General features: G+C 40.2%; 2 protein-coding genes across 6 annotated transcripts in view; one reads left to right on the top strand and one right to left on the bottom strand.

The window, feature by feature from the left end:
- The window catches only part of psmb7 (proteasome 20S subunit beta 7), a 72,932-nt gene extending 65,276 nt beyond the window's left edge, over nucleotides 1–7,656 (top strand). Inside the window, exons 7-8 of the mRNA XM_069888380.1 lie at nucleotides 5,318–5,469; nucleotides 7,401–7,656. Of these exons, the coding sequence (XP_069744481.1) occupies nucleotides 5,318–5,469; nucleotides 7,401–7,512 (264 nt within the window). The 3' untranslated portion in view covers nucleotides 7,513–7,656. The remainder of the gene's footprint in view (nucleotides 1–5,317; nucleotides 5,470–7,400) is intronic.
- Nucleotides 7,657–10,551: 2,895 nt separating this feature from the next.
- The window catches only part of LOC138738357 (serine/threonine-protein kinase Nek6-like), a 157,890-nt gene continuing 151,662 nt past the window's right edge, over nucleotides 10,552–16,779 (bottom strand). For all 5 annotated transcript variants that reach the window (XM_069888420.1, XM_069888411.1, XM_069888432.1 and 2 more), the window contains one exon: nucleotides 10,552–12,805. In XM_069888420.1, the coding sequence (XP_069744521.1) occupies nucleotides 12,695–12,805 (111 nt within the window). In that variant the 3' untranslated portion in view covers nucleotides 10,552–12,694. The remainder of the gene's footprint in view (nucleotides 12,806–16,779) is intronic.

Below are 16,779 nucleotides of genomic sequence, written 5' to 3' on the forward strand. Positions count from 1 at the left end.
TAGGTATACTTTGTGAATATTTCTGTAATATGTATAATGTACTCGTGAGCGTAACAAAATAATCATTACAAGCCAAAGAAACTAGAGTTAGTACTGTATATATTAATTCCACTGTGACTAAAGGGTGGCAATGTTTAATAGTTTAATTGATATGAAAAATAAACTATAATTTACACTTCTTAAAAATAAAGTGCTGATCGCAAAGCAGATTATTGAACACAGCTCCTGAGAATAGTTTTGTTAAAGATGATGAAAAACAGCCATATATTAAAGCAAGAGAGATGAAAAGCTGTAACAGTGTAGCCTCGAGTGGTTTGGATCATCTGATTCATGAAGATCTATCTACTGTACTTTAAAAACCTGTTTTTTTTTAAATTTCATTTGTGAAAATAAAAGCCACAATTTTGCCTGACTGCATTTTGACTTAATAATGATAGCCACATGATTTTCTTTGGCTTGGCTTCGCGGACGAAGATTTATGGAGGGGGTAAAAGTCCACGTCAGCTGCAGGCTCGTTTGTGGCTGACAAGTCCGATGCGGGACAGGCAGACACGGTTGCAGGGGAAAATTGGTTGGTTGGGGTTGGGTGTTGGGTTTTTCCTCCTTTGTCTTTTGTCAGTGAGGTGGGCTCTGCGGTCTTCTTCAAAGGAGGTTGCTGCCCGCCGAACTGTGAGGCGCCAAGATGCATGGTTTGAGGCGATATCAGCCCACTGGCGGTGGTCAATGTGGCAGGCACCAAGAGATTTCTTTAGGCAGTCCTTGTACCTCTTCTTTGGTGCACCTCTGTCACGGTGGCCAGTGGAGAGCTCGCCATATAACACAATCTTGGGAAGGCAATGGTCCTCCATTCTGGAGACGTGACCTACCCAGCGCAGTTGGATCTTCAGCAGCGTGGATTCGATGCTGTCGGCCTCTGCCATCTCGAGTACTTTGATGTTAGGGATGAAGTCGTTCCAATGAATGTTGAGGATGGAGCGGAGACAACGCTGGTGGAAGCGTTCTAGGAGCCGTAGGTGATGCCGGTAGAGGACCCATGTTTCGGAGCCGAACAGGAGTGTGGGTATGACAACGGCTCTGTATACGCTTATCTTTGTGAGGTTTTTCAGTTGATTGTTTTTCCAGACTCTTTTGTGTAGTCTTCCAAAGGGGCTATTTGCCTTGGCGAGTCTGTTGTTAGAGAACTTTAAATGTACTATTCTCTCCAGTGTCGATTAACACTCACTTTTGCCAGCCAGAATCTGAGATAAAGTCCATAATGATCATAGGAACAGGTCATTCAGCCGACATGTCTGTACTGTTAAGCCAAAACTTTTGCCACTTGCATGTGGTACATTTCCATCCGTGTGCACCCTTCGTCGTTCTAAAGCAAGACTGTCCCAGCTGTCACATTTCCCTTTTTAAAAAATGCTGAGTGTTTTGAACATTTTCTGTATTTTATTATCTATGATCCTCACGGCATGGGAAATGGCAGAGAGAGCTGGAAAAAGCAATGAGCTATGATAGAAATGTTAGGGATTTTTATTAGACAGTGAGAATAACACTGGCTGTGGTTCATCTATAGGAAGTTGAATCTGTTACTGATTAAACTCTTTCGTTAAATAATTTGCCATTTTAACAAAGCCCGAAAATGGCATCTAATCATTTCATGGAATAAATGTATTAAAAAGATGCAATTGAGTTTAATTTTTCATTTTCAATTTAACTTAATATTTAAAATTCAAGAATGTTTTGTGTTTTTAAATCATTATTCATTTCAAATAGAACCAGAGTAATACTTAGCATGAAGGTCTCTAGGAATTTTTCCCCAGTTGGGCAATAATTTATGATCAACCAACCATTTGGGGATTTGCAGTTGGCAGCAGAAATTTGTTGTCATTTTTTTCCTCTGTGTCAATATTTTAAGATTGTTTTTCTACAAGGATGCCGCCTTTTAAATAGTGTCATAAAATTTACGGTTCAGTGATTGAAATTCTTGAAGCTTCAAAATGACCGTTAGTCGTGCATGCGAATTTATGGCTAGTCGGCTTAGAATTCCTGACATTGTTTTTTTTTAATAAAGGACCAGAATCTGATCGTGATGGGCTCCAATTCCTGTTGATCTGCATTTCTTTAGATAATGAGCCTGGGTGCAATTTTCAGCTGTCAGAAGCTCATTTGTATAATCTCAGATTGTATGACCAGAAACACAAGTTCCATGCAGTTCAGTATTGCATCGATGTATAAATCACTTTTGAGAATGACAATGTTCAGATGCCTGCTAGTTCTAAATGCACCAGATTGGCAGTGTTATAAATATTTTATCAAACACTGTTGTTGATTAGCAGTACATGCTGAGAGTTTTATTTATCTCACAGGGTGTTAATTCCTTTGGTACCTTCTGAAAATGGCTATTAGTGGTCAATTTAATGACTTTTGCTATTGCTTTAGCTTGCCTTGCACTGTAATGCAGCTAAGGTGACCATTACATGACTGGTGTAGACCTTTTCACACTTCCTGCAAGTGCAGCTCATTTGTCATCTGGCAGTAAATCGAGCTGCACATAAGAGCCCAGGGACACATTCTGTGATGGCCTGATGGAAGTGTGCAGATAGGACTGTAAAGGCTGCTTGTCACAGATGACTTGTGCTATAGCACTTCATCCTATTCAGACTCCTGTAAGGTAAAGCGCCTGAGCTTCAGGAGATGGCATAGCCTCGAGTGTGTTATTGCAAGCAATTGAGTGTTTTCACTGTGCACTCAGTCACTGATTTTGCAAATACACTGCAAATATTTGGCAACATTCTCTCTATAGGAATATTCAAGTAAAGGATGCAGAATGTTTTTTTTAATAGAACTTGATGAGTTTATTATCATATGCACAAGTACAATGCATTGAAATTCTTGCTGTAGTCACAGTAAGATTATACCAATAGTGTAAATTAAACTACTATTGTGCCAAGACCAAAAAAAAGATAAATATTCAGTTGCTGCAGTTAAATTAAAAAACCTGTGACATTTTGATTGTGCACCACATCTTTCGGTGGTTCCAGAGCAGTTTATGGTTAGGATTAATGTTGTATGGGGCGGTTCAAGAGCCTGAAAAAAAAAATGTTCTTCAGCTTAGATTCTATAACTTCTACCTGAAGGTAGCAACAAGATGCTGATGTGACCCAGGTGATGAGGAACCTTTATGATGTTGCCAGCCTTCTTGAGGGAGTGTCTCACAAAAAAATGTCTTCCAACAGATTGGAGGTTGGTACTTGTGATGGACTTGGCTAGATTCGCCACTTAGTGTTAAGAATAAAGGTGTAAAACAGGCAGTAACTTCCGGTAGGTAGGGTGAGAGATGAGTTGGAGGAAGGTAGAAATTGTTGACCAATTTAATCTGCTTCTCACTGGGACCTCATAAGAGTTTTTTTGTTTAAGCGCAAGTGAAGTTTTATGTGATATCTTAGTTGCTGCTTGTCTTTGAAAATTAATTGTTTACATGTTTGGAATAAAGCAAAAGGCTGGAACTGCTCAGCAGGTTAGACAGCATTATGGTTTTACAAGTGTAGGATTTTATTCCTTCAAATGTTAGGTATTGCTGGAGACTTCAAAACATCTTTTTAAAACATTTCTGACTTACCTCTCGTTTTGCTTTTTGTGCATGATTTAAACCCTGCAGGTTTAAACTCTATTCTTCAATCTGATTGGTTGCATAGATAAAGCTGGGTGGTTACTCAGGTGACTTTGGGTGAGGGAAAGGCTGAGCATGTTCAGCAGACCTGAGAATGTAATCAAAGACCAGGATGGTGAAGGTTAAAGAGTCCCGGTTGTTCGAAGATATGGATTTCAAACTCAATTCACTAGGAAACGGAACCAGTTTGACAAACTTCAATGTTGCATTTGCACTGGAATATGAGAATGCAAGTGGGGGCTGCCATGGGGAATGTTAGAAAGAATGGGCTTTACAGTAGAAAAGCCCCTGACAATTGCAGCAACAGTAGTAGTGTTAACACCATACATCCTACAAGCAAGTGGTCTGAAGGAAGAAATAAGGGGTGTTGATATATTGATCTGGTGTGTTTAAAGCTCACCTGATGTTAAATTCCATATTTTTAACATGTATTTGAATCTGTTATCAGAGTTTGCAGTCCATCCTAATCAATTTACTTCATAATCACTAGTCTTTTTTCTGAAGAATGCAAGTCTGTGTACTGAGAGCTTGGACTCAAAATGTCTCACAAACTTTCCTCCTACTTTCTGGCATTGACCGCATGTGTTACTGCTACCCAGTTTCAGGCTGCAGTATCTGCCAAATGGCTTACTGAGAAACCTCAAGGAAATCAGATGGTTAAATTTGAGTGGAGGCTCTTGCTAGTTAACGAGATAATGCATTTTTCATTTGTTTTAAAAAAAACTTGTGATACAAGGAGATAAAAGCCCATAAAGTGGCAAAAACAGGAGGTTGAATAATTTAAATGATTTGTATGCCCCCAAACAAATCCCTCAAAGATGAAAGCCTTGGTTAATCCAGTAGAATATGAATGTTTCAAATTGGTACATATAACACAGAGAATGGTGAGACTATTATAGAATTCTCCATGTTTGTTTGACCATTGAGAACATTTAAGAGCTGCCTCGTCTTTCAAGTGGACCATGTGTAAATGTGCAGCCATTTTTGTACTGGTTCTGGATTTTGTGTGGCCTTGGCTATTTTTCTTCTTATGGTTTCTTTAAAAAAAAACAAACAAAACTGGAGAATTATTTTTAAAATTTGATGATGACCCTGTGATAAAAAAGGAATTCCTTGACTAGAGTAACAAACATCCACGAGACATTTGTTGAAATTAGGAAGATAAGATAAATTAAGTTGTAACTTTAAATTTGTGGCTTTCAGACATTTATTGTTTTTTTTAAATAATTACATTTTCACTAACGGTATTTGCAAAAAGTTAAATTGCCTTACCACATTTGCCACATGCTTATAATAAATCACCAGAAAAACAATCACTATTGGTTTAAAATGCCTGTGAACTGAAGTTTGGAAATCTCTGTATGTCAACTTGTTTTCCCAGTAGAGGGGGCTATTGCTGCTTTGTTGGAATGCCCAGTAATACATGCAAGTTGAGGAATGTAGAAATTGAGTAAAAGTTGAACAGAAAAGCGCCTCTTAATCCTCCTTGTAAATAGCTGCTGTTTGCAAATGCATCTTTGAAATGGAAGCAAAACAATTTCCCCTTTGTTACTACTAATTCAGTGCCTAAGTGTGCACAATTTTTTTTAAATTGGACTGTTTCCAATTGCTTTTATTCATTTCGTCTGATGTGCTCCCTTTCCAAAACTTTTCCACCAGGAAGCAGAAGCAAAGCAGCTTGTCCGGGATGCTATTGCTGCAGGAATTTTCAGTGACCTTGGCTCGGGGAGTAACATCGATTTGTGTGTGATAACAAAGAATAAGATGGACTATTTGAGACCACATGATATCGCCAACAAAAAGGGTGTACGGTAAGCATTTTTGCACATTGACCTTTGCAATTTTTTCAGTGCATCCACAATTCTCTGCCACCTTATCCCAACCGAGTTTATCCACCGTTTTGTCTCCATTACTCTTTTTTTAAACAACTTTTTAAAATCTACTTTACCCTTCTATGAAGGAAATCTCACCCCTCCTTTGCCCACAGAACTAGTGCAGTTCAGGTGAATCTTCTCAACACCTCACCTGCTCTCTCCCTCCCGCCCCCCCCCCCCCCCCCCCCCCACCACCAAACTCCAAGTGTTTGACAGGTTTTGAAAGCTCTGGTGCTCATCTTAGATTAAAAGCAGGTAATTAGCCTTTCCTGATTATCAAAGCTGGTCAGTTCTGATGAAAGATATTTTGATCTACATTGTCTCTCCGCAGATGCTGCCTGACCTGCTGTGTATTGCTAACATTTTTAATTTTGTATTTTCAGCATCTGTAGGTTTTTGTTTGTCCAGATATCTGAGTTCCAGCATTGTTTCTCCCCCTTTTCCCTTTCTCATGTTTTTATTCACCTCCATCTCTCAGCAGGTTCCATCACCACTGTCATTCAGTTCACCTTCGACATAGCCCTATCACAGACTTCCTTTGTTCTCTCCACCCCTCCCTTTTCTCCATTACTTAAAAAGTATCCGATACACAACTTGCACTAATGGACTTTCTCTATAGATGGTGCTTGGCATTTTTTTTTGGCAAATATTTTCCTTTTGAACTGCTAAGCCATGGACCCTGTTGGCTTTATAACAGCCTCATCAACTTGTCCTACAAACCTTTAAAGAGCAACCAGCTTCGTTTTCCATAATTCTTCCACCTCAATTTTCCTCCACAAGTGCATAAAAGTGTTCAGCCAGAGGCTTTGCTCTTTTGCATGTACTCCATTGCTTTTGCCTTCTGTTGCAAAGGAGGCTGCAGTGACAGGTTTTGTCCGCAGCAGAATAGCCACAGAGCAAGCACGAGGTCATTGACCAGGCCATTTGTTTGCAGAAGGATGCCAGTGCTCCCTGCTCTTAGAAGATGCTCAACATTTACTTGAATAGCTAATATGCAGCCAGGTACTTGATTTAGAGCCATTGGTGAATGAGGGAGTAAAAGAATAGGTTGTATTATACATTACATCTGTCATAGGACCAAATCTGATCCACATTTCACAAGCAGCACGGGTTGGCATAGCAGTTAGCGCAGCGCCTTTACAGCTCCAGAAATCAGACCAGGGTTTGAATCCTGCACTGTCTGGAAGTAAGTATGTTCTCCCCGTGTCCGTGTGGGTTTTCCCTGGAGGCTCTGGTCTCCTCCCATCATTTGAAATGTTAATTGGGTGGCACGGATTTGTGGGCCAAAATGCTTTTACCGTGCTGAATGTCTAAATTTAAATTTAAAAATTTTAAATTTAAATCTAAAAGTTTGCTCAGACAATTAACTGCTTCATATCTTTAACTTTGTAACACCCTCCCACCCCACCTGATAGGGGGAAGGGACACAGCCTCCTAGTTATTAATTGCTTAATAAACAGCTTCCCAATTCTTGGAAGTTTTGTACAAGAATTTTAATATAACTAACGAGCATCTATTCAACTGTACAGATGTTGCTTCTGGTTTTCTCGCCAGCAAATTCATAACAAGAGAGCCTTTTTTGAAGACAGCTATAGAGTTGCAACATATTGTTTGTGCTTAAGAGTGTGAGTGAGCTGGGGACCCTGAATTGGAAACACAAGCATGGCTTTAGAAAACTTGAAAACAATTATTTAAATATTCTTTTAATACTTTGCTATTCCAAAATGAAAGTAGCAACAAAACTCTTCAAAGTGGAATCAGTTTTTGAATCTCAGTCAAAGCAATAATTGCATTGATTCCAGTTGCTCAGTATCTTCAGTTTCTCACCTGAAGTGATTTAATGTGCACTATATATTTTGTCCTTCCAGACAAGGTAACTACAAGTACAGGAGGGGTCTGACAGGAATCCTGACGGAGTTGATTGCCCCACTGGAACTTGAAGTGGTGGAGGAAGCTGTGCATACAATGGACACTTCCTGAAGAATCTGACCAGCGTAACTTTTTTTTAACCACCTTGATGTGGATGTCCTGAAGATCGAATGATTATATGTACATTGAAATAACAAGTGTAATAACAGGAGATGTGTTCAATTTTTTTTTGCAAATAAACTTGGTCTCCTCAAATGTTTTCATCTGCAGTAGCTTCTCTTTAAATGCCCACTTTCCACAGGAAATATCCTCTTTAGAATATAGAGCAGTTCAGCACAAAACAGGCCCTTGAGCATGCAGAATCTAATGTCAAATTAAGCCAAATCCTTCTGTCTTCCAATGATCTATATCCTTCCATTCCCTGCATTTTCCCATGCCTATACATCTGTCTTAAACTTCACTGTTGTAACTGCATTTATTGGTTCCCTTCACAGCCCATTGCAGGCACCTACCACTGCATAATTAAAAAAAATGTCCTGGACATCTCCTTTAAACTTTTCCCATCTCACCATAAAGCTATGACCCCTAATATTTAACATATTCCAACCTGGGAACAAGGCTGACTACTTTCTGTAGCTCTCATAACTTTATAAACTTTTATCATGTCTCCCCTTAGCATCTGGCACTCCTGAAGCAACAAGTCAAATTTCTCCCCCTTATCCGGGCAACATCCTGGCGAACCTCTTCTGCACCCTCTCCCAAAGTCTTCACATCTGCATACAATACTCCAAATGTGGTCTAACTTTTAAAAAAATTATTCTGCTGCAACCTGACTTACCACCTTTTATACTCTGTGTCCTGACTGACAAAGGTAAGCATGCCCTAAGCCTTCTTTACCAACCTATTGCCTTGTGTGCCCACTTTGGAGGAGATAAAGACTTTCACCCCGGGATCACACCAATGTTCTTAAGTTTCCTGCGATTTGCGGTATACATTTCCCTCAGTTTTGTGCTTCCAAAGTGTAACACCTACTTGTGCAGATCTGCAAGATTCTTCTTTGGCTTGGCTTCGCGGACGAAGATTTATGGAGGGGGTAAAAAAGTCCACTTCAGCTGCAGGATTAGCACAGCACTATTACAGCTCCAGTGACCCAGGTTCAAATCCATCTGTAAAGGACTTGTATGTTCTTCCCCATGACCATATGTGTTTCCTCCCATGTTCTAAAGATGTATGGGCTTGGTAGGTTAATTGGTCACATGGGTGTATTTGACTTTGTGGGCCAGAAGGGCCTATTGTGTTGTATCTCTAAATTAAAAATTACAGTTCTGGCAAGAGTGGCTTCTGGATCTGGGAGTATTGTGAGCAATTTTGGGCTACTCAGTTAAGAAAGGATATGCTGAAATTGGAGAGGTTTCACAAGCATGATTCTGGGAATGAAAAGGTTATCATATGAGGAGTGTTTGACAGCTTTTGGCTTGTATTCATTGGAATTTAAGAGAATGAAGGGTGATCTCATTGAAACATTTCATATGTGAAAAAATATAGACAGCACAGAGTAAATGTAGAAAGGTTGTTTCCCGTGCTGGGAGGGGCCAAGAGAGCACAACTTCAAGATAGAAGGGTATCTGCTTCGAACAAAGATGTGGAGGAATTTCTTCAGACAGAGGCTGAATTTGTTGCCACAGGCGGATGTGGAGGCCAGGTCATTGGGTGTATTTAAGGCAGATATTGGTAGGTTATTGATTAGCCAAGGCACCAAAGTTTATGAGGAGAAGGCCAGGCAGTGGGAATGAGTGGGGAAAATGGATCAGTTCATGATCAAATGGCGGGGCAGACTCAATGGGCTGAATAGCCTATTTCTGCTCCAATGTCTTATGGTCTTATTCATTGAGTAGTCTTTGCACTCTCCATGGTCACCACAGCCAATCTTCGTTTTCCCCCAACATCCGCAGCCTCTCCTCTCCAGTCTCCTCTCCGCCTTTTGGAAAAGGTAAAATATTAAAATATTTTGCTACTTAAAATTGTGTTTTAAAATGTTTAACGTTATTTCAATTGATTTTAATCATTTTTAAATGTCTATCTATTAGAAACTTGAAATTGTTTAAAGCCTTTTAAAGCTGTCAAATCATCAATAGTTTAAATGAAGCATCTTGTTGGTGAGATGTAACAAGCTCCATTGGGATCAGTGCTCCATAAATCGATGCTTTTGAGATACACTTGCTAAATTTACTGATCATACAGGTTAGGAAATAGTTGAGCAATGGGCATAAAGGAGATTACACAGTGAGTGAAGATTAAGAGATATGGAAGACAGTGTATAATGTGGGAAAATATGATGTCCATTTTGGCAGAAACTGTAAGGATGCGATTGAAATCAATAATGGACTTGAAAACTGACATTCAGAAGGATCTGGTTGCCTGGTGCATGATTCGCTAAAGGCTATTCACAGGTCCTGAAAGTAATTGGAAAACTAGCAGCATTATTTTTCAGGGAGTTGGATCCAAACCAGGTGAAAAATAACTTCTGCAGGATGTTAATGAGATGGAATCTGGAGAACTGTAAAGTTAGTCACACTGTCTGGCCCTTCAGCCCATAATGATGTGCTGACCTATATTTAAGGAGGGACAGCAGTGTTGTAAGCAGGTTTTCTGTATCATCTCCTAAACTCATTGTTCTACGAGGAAAGGTTGGATGGGATTAGCTTAGTCTCTGAGCCCTGAGAGTATCGCAACCCAAAATATTGATTGTCCATTTCTCTCTGTGAATGTCATCTGTCCAGTTAAGAACCACCAGATTCCAGCATCTGAAGTTTTTGTTTCTTTAACCAGAATCTGATTTTTTTTCCCCTCCCTGGTCCACTAATTCTCCACTGGCTCTAGTCTGATTTCACCCCCAACCCTGTCCTCATTACACCAATACTCTGTCCTATTGAAGGGTTCTAGCCCACCGCACTGACTAGTCTTTCTCTTCCACTGATGCTGCTCGACGCGCTGAGTTCCTCCAGCACATTGTGTTTAGTCTTTGTTTTGTTTTAGTGTCTCCTTGCTCTGTCTGAATAGATGGCATAAAGCAACACTGGGTTAATTTAATACAATGACAAATGTGTGGAAATAATAGAACAGCAACTTTCAGTTGCATAGATCCAAGTGTCTAAGTAGTTAAAGGTATTTTTATTCTGTTAGTATGCTGCAATTGATTGATTTAATGGTTGGTAATTCATTTACAAAATCTTGAAAGCACATGATTTAAAAGAAACACTATGGAGTTTTAAATCCATACATCAAAGTAAAATAATGGATGCAGTTACAATTTTACTCTTTAGTGTAAGCAACTATATTCGTGAATATGTCATTGCTCTACATTACATACAATGTTCCTAATGTTAGCCTGCATAAGTTTAATTAATGCAGAATTTTGGTCCAAAGCATAATCCGGTAACCATGTACATAAATTTTCTTTTTCTTCTTTGGCTTGGCTTCGCGGACGAAGATTTATGGAGGGGGTAAAAAGTTCACGTCAGCTGCAGGCTCGTTTGTGGCTGACAAGTCCGATGCGGGACAGGCAGACACGGTTGCAGGGGAAAATTGGTGGGTTGGGGTTGGGTGTTGCTTAACCACATGCATTGTATCAGGGTACTGATTCCATCTGCACGGTTTGGAGATGAGATTCCTCTTTTGAAACAAGCCTGTTGCCCCTGAAGCCACCTTTTAGCTGTCTGCTCTCACACGTTAACCATTAACAGACAGCTTTCAATTCCTTCACAATACTCTGCAGGACAAGTATCAGGAATGAAGCCAAGGGAAAGGCAGCTGAACTCCCAATGTCCAGAACAATTTCTTTTAAGAGTTTCAAGAATTCAAATATTGCCAAGTATGCAGCAAATATTCACATTTTACAAGGTTTTCACAGTCGGTAAATTGACCAGATTGTTGCAAGGGCCACACTATTCCTGGTGGATCAATGTTGACAGTGTTGAAACATCACAGTTACTGTATTCTCCCAGTTTGACAAAATGTGGTGGGTCATTGGGTTCACTGAATATTTCCTGTTATGCTATACCTAACATGTTCTGAGAATTCAAATGCCTTTTTTTTAAATGGAGCTTTTGAAAAGCACTCATTGCATGTGAAAATAACTGCAGAGCTGTCTGGAGTGGGTTGTGACAGGTTAAACACAGCAAAACAAAAAGGAAAGAGGAGCTTGTGCTTCTGAGCTTGAAAACTGGGGCTAAAGGATGTTTCTAATGTCAACAGACTAACTTGGAGATCAAAACGAATGGTATATCGATAAATAAAACTAATTTTTGGCTCACAGTAATTCATACTCTTAATTCTCGTGTTATTAAATTGACAAGAAGGATAAAGGGATGAGAAATTTTTCATCTTATTACAATTCAGTGGGAAGAATTAGATTCTTGGAGTTAACCTACATTTGAGGCTTGGAATGTGTTTGTCTGGTACGCTTGGTTAATAGAAGCATCCAAAGTTCTAATCCTTCTCAACTGCTCAGTGTTCTCCATATTTTCCTGCTTATAATGACCTCCAACTAATCGTAACCTCATTCAACATGCTGGAAATTTTAATCAGTCAAGGTTAACATGTTAAATTTGACTCCATGCTATGGACCAAGTCTGGATACACAGTAGCAAAGCCCAACAAGGAAAAACAGGTAAGTTTCCATTACAATATTGGGAGTATTTGGACATACAAATAATGCACAACACTATATATAACTAAAAACACAAGCAAGTCATTCTTTTAGTACAACTATTTACCAAGAGCCTTCTGTGGACTATTTTTCTAACATTATCAAGATTCTATCATTTCTGTCTATTTCAACCTGTTGCGGGCAGGGCATGGTATAGGGGTTGTATTGGATTTCACATGCTACACTGACAGTCGTATGTCCAACCTTGTAATGTGTACTGAGTTCAGATTTATATAATTGCTGAGCATGGCTTAACTTTACTGCATTGAAATTTATAAACAGAAACAAGGGTCAGAAATCAGAAAGCCTATCTATAAATACATTTTGAAATTGTAACAGAAGCATGGAGACTATATCATTCCTTCTGCGTTTGATCAGACAACGGAACTTAACCATTCTACAATTGCTAAAATCTACTCTAACTGTCCTTACAGTGCCATTTAATTCCAAAATGGGTCTAACACATTCCACTGATGGTGCTTTCTCCGCTGAGATCTTCACTGGTGCTTTTTTTGTTTCTTGAAAACAAACTTCAAGCAGGGGTGTGCGATAGTTGTTCTCATGTGGATCTTCACAGTGCCAGGTTCAAGTGCTTTCTGTCCACCCATGCATCTGCTTAGCTATTTGATGCATGAAGCTGATGTCTGGCCGGAGATCCGGATCAGGGTTAATGCACATGATCACTAAATCTCGTAGCTAGGGAGAAACATGTATCTCATTAGACAAATCTGGGGGATTTGGAATGAGTAACAACCTTACCTTTGATATCCAGATCAATGACCATCACCCTCCATCCCCAAGGAACACAAGGAGTTGATTTGCTCTTAACTAAAGCAATATGTACAGATCAGACTATCTTTGGCTTCATAAAATTTATAAGACATAAAATAACTAATACAGTGAGAAGGTTTTTTTATACAAACAGGTTACGATCATAAGACATGGGAGCAGATTTAGGCCATTCAACCCATAGACTCTGTTCCATAATTCAACTCATGGGTGATGTATTTTTCCTCTCAACCCCAAATACTGGGATTTCAAAATGTAGCAGACCAGGTTGGAGGACCGGCACATGAACCTCGGCAGTCACTGTGAATGTGGTAAAAGCACAAAAATGTTGGAGGAACTCTGTTTAGGACCCTGGATAAAATATTGACATAAGAAAGATCATGAACTGTGTTTCTTCCCCCACATATTGCAGTCAGACTACAGAATATCTTTAGCATCTTCTGCTTTTATTTTCAGGTTTTCAGCATTTTCACCTTTGTCATGTCTGGTTTGGCCTAATATATCTTCCACATGCCTATCATCCTTACACCAAGTGTCCTGTCACTTTCTCAGATTTCATTAGTTTAAATCCAGACTGAAATCTTGGAGTTTCAAAAAGACTTAAAAATCACAGGTTTACCCACAAAATCAATTTTAAGGCCGTTAATTTTGAAAGTGAAATGTTACAACAGCAATCAAGGGGCCCAGTGAAAATGCATGATTTATGACTACTTTTTGCTCTTTTTAAATAATTTTGTTCATTTAAATTTTTTAACATTGCATTATGATGCAGTAGAATAGAGCTGCTGGTTATAAATGTATTGATGAGAAGTGCAGGAACATTTTTCATTTTATGAACAGGTAAAGTACATTAACTGAATATGTTCATGAAATTGAGTTGGTTGGTTGTATCGTTATATTTTGCTCCATCTCCAAGTTACTCATCAGTGTTCAATTACTGAAATGCTGATCTGTGGGAAATCACGAGACACAAGGTTCAACTTCAAGCCCCTCTTCCCAGCCAAGTTTCGATGCAATCTGTTATTCAGCATTACTCATCGAGGATAGTATCAAGGCTATAGAAAGGAAGGACACTGCAGAGGTAGTGTCCACTGAGTCAGTGTGGATGGAAGTTAGAAATAAGAAGGGAGCTATCACTGTACAGGGAGGAGCCTAGAGGTCCCCCCAAATATGTCTTGGGACACCGAGGAGCAGATAGGCAGGCAGATTTTGGAATGGTATAATTATGGGTGATTTCAACTTCCCTAATATTGACTGGCACCTGACAGCAAGAGGGATGGATGGGGCTGAATTTGTCAGGTGTGTTCAAGAACGATTCTTGACACAGTTTGTGGACCGGCCGACGAGAGGAGAGGCCACACTGGATCTGGTTCTGGAGAATGAACCTGGTTAGGTGGCAGACTTCTTGGTGGGGGAGCATTTTGGTAAGAGTGACAACTCCCTGAGCTTTATCATAACTATAGAAAAGGATAAAAACAGTCAAACTGGGAAAGTGCTTATCTGGGGAAGGCTAATTATGAAAGCACGAGGCAGGAATTAGCTAGAGTAAATTGGAAACAGATGTTTAAGGGTGAAACCACAGAACTAATGTGGAGGAAGTTTATGGACCACTTGTGCAGGGTTCAAGATAGGGTTGTCCCACTGGGACAAGGAAAAGACAGCATGGCTGACAAAACAGTTGAGGCAGCTAGGGTCGAGGAAGAAGGAAGCATATATTAGATATAGGAAACAGGAAGGGTTCATGAGAAATGTATAGCAGCCAGGAAGGAGCTTTGGCATGTAGAATTAAGGAGAACCCAAGGTGTTCTATGCGTATATGAAGAACAAAATGATGACGAATGAAGGTGGGGCTGCTAAAGGAGGCAACGTGCCTGGAGGCAGAGGAGGTTGGGGAGGTCCTAAATGAATACTTTGCATCAGTATTGACAAAAGGACTTTTATCACAGTGAGGTGGAAATTGAACAGGCTTGTGTGCTGGACAATGTGAAAATTAAGGAAGTGAAAGTGTTGGATCTCTCTTAAAAACATCAACATTGATGAGGCCAGATGCGATATACCCCAGGCTTCTGTGGGAAGTGAGGGAAAAGATCATTGGGACAGTAGCTATGATCTTTGAATCCTCTTTGGCTGCAGGGGAGGTGCCAGAAGATGACAAATGTAGTCCCCTTGTTTTAAAAAAGGTAATAGGGAGAATCCTAGGAATTATAGACCAGTGAGTCTTACGTCATGGTGTGCAAATTAATGGAGAGGATTCTTAAGGATAGGATCTATGAGCATTTGGATAAGTTCAGTCTACCAAAATGCTCCCCCACCGAGAGGTCCGCCACCTGACCAGGTTCATTCCCCAGAACCAGATCCAGTCTGGCCTCTCCTCTAGTCGACTGGTGTACATACTCTGTCAGGAATCCCTCTTGTACATGGCTTTGTGAAGGGAAGGTCATGCCTCACAACTCTAATTGAGATTTTGAAGAGGTAACAAGAGAAGTTGATGAGGGTAGAGCAGTAGATGTGGTCTACATGGATTTTAGCTATGCATTTGACAAGATCCCTCATGAGACTCATCCAGAAAGTCATGAGGCACGGGATCAGTGGAACCCTGGCTGTGAAGAAAGCTGAGTAGTAGTGGAAGGAGAATATGCTGTCTGGAGGTCGGTGACCAGTGGATTGACATAGGGATCTGGTCTAGGTCCACTGCTCTTTGTGATTTTTATAAATGACCTGGATGAAGAGACAGAAGGATGGGTCATTAAAGTTTGGCATGACATGAAGGTTGGAGGTGTTGTGGCCGGAGCTGAAGGTTGTCAAAGGTCACAAGAGGATATAGTCAGGATGCAGAGTTGGGAAGAAAAATCTCAGATGGATATCAATCCGGATAAGTGTGAGGTGATACCATTTGTTAGGACAAACCAGAAGGCTGAGTACAAGGTTAATGGTCAGTTACTTAAGAATGTGGAGGAGCAGAGGGAAAGTGGGGTTCAAATCCATACATCAAGATTGTCACACAGGTTGATAGGATAGTTAAGAATGCCTATTGGGATTTTGGGCTTCATTAATAGGGGGATTGAGTTCAAGAGTAGAGAGGTCATGTTGCAACTCTGGTAAGACCACACTTAAGAGTATTGTGTTCAGTTCTGGTCACCTCATTATAGGAAGGATGTGGAAGCTATGGAGAGGGTGCAGAGGAGATTTACCAGGATGTTGCCTGGATTGGGAAATATCTTATGAGGCAAGGTTAACAGAGCTGGGACTTTTCAGTCTGGAGCGTAGAAGGATGAGAGGAGACTTAATAGGTCTACAAGATTATAAAAGCCATCAATAGGATGGACAGCCAGTACACAGTACCCGTTTCCCAGAGCAGGATCAGCAAACACCAGAGGACATGTACAAATTTAAGGGAGGGAAGTTTAGGGGAGACATCGGGTAAGATTTTTACACAGAGTTGTGAATTCCTGGAATGCCTTGCAGGGGATGGTGGTGGTGGCTGAAACATTGGGGGTATTTAAGAGACTGTTAGACACATGGATGAAATAGAGAGTTATGGGGTAGGGTGGGTTTAGTACTTTTTTTTCAGGAAGGAATATATTGGTCGGCACAACATTGAGGGCCAAAGGACCTGTACTGTGCTGTATTTTTACCTCTGATGTGGAAATAAAACCACGAGTGTGACTGACAGGAGAGAGCTCAATATAAATATTGCAAGATCATCAAGTGATCTCTTACTGAGGAGGTGGAGGAGACCTGGACAGTCTGATGAAAGTCATTTCTCAGGGGTTCTCTTCGATCTTCCAGCCACACATGGCAGGAGTTCAGTAAATCCCTGTGAAAATTCTATCAGCCCTATTTTAAGGGATTTTGTGTTAACAGAGAATTACCAGGGAGGG

The sequence above is a fragment of the Narcine bancroftii genome, chromosome 1 (assembly GCF_036971445.1).
Source record: "Narcine bancroftii isolate sNarBan1 chromosome 1, sNarBan1.hap1, whole genome shotgun sequence".
NCBI classification, from domain to species: domain Eukaryota; kingdom Metazoa; phylum Chordata; class Chondrichthyes; order Torpediniformes; family Narcinidae; genus Narcine; species Narcine bancroftii.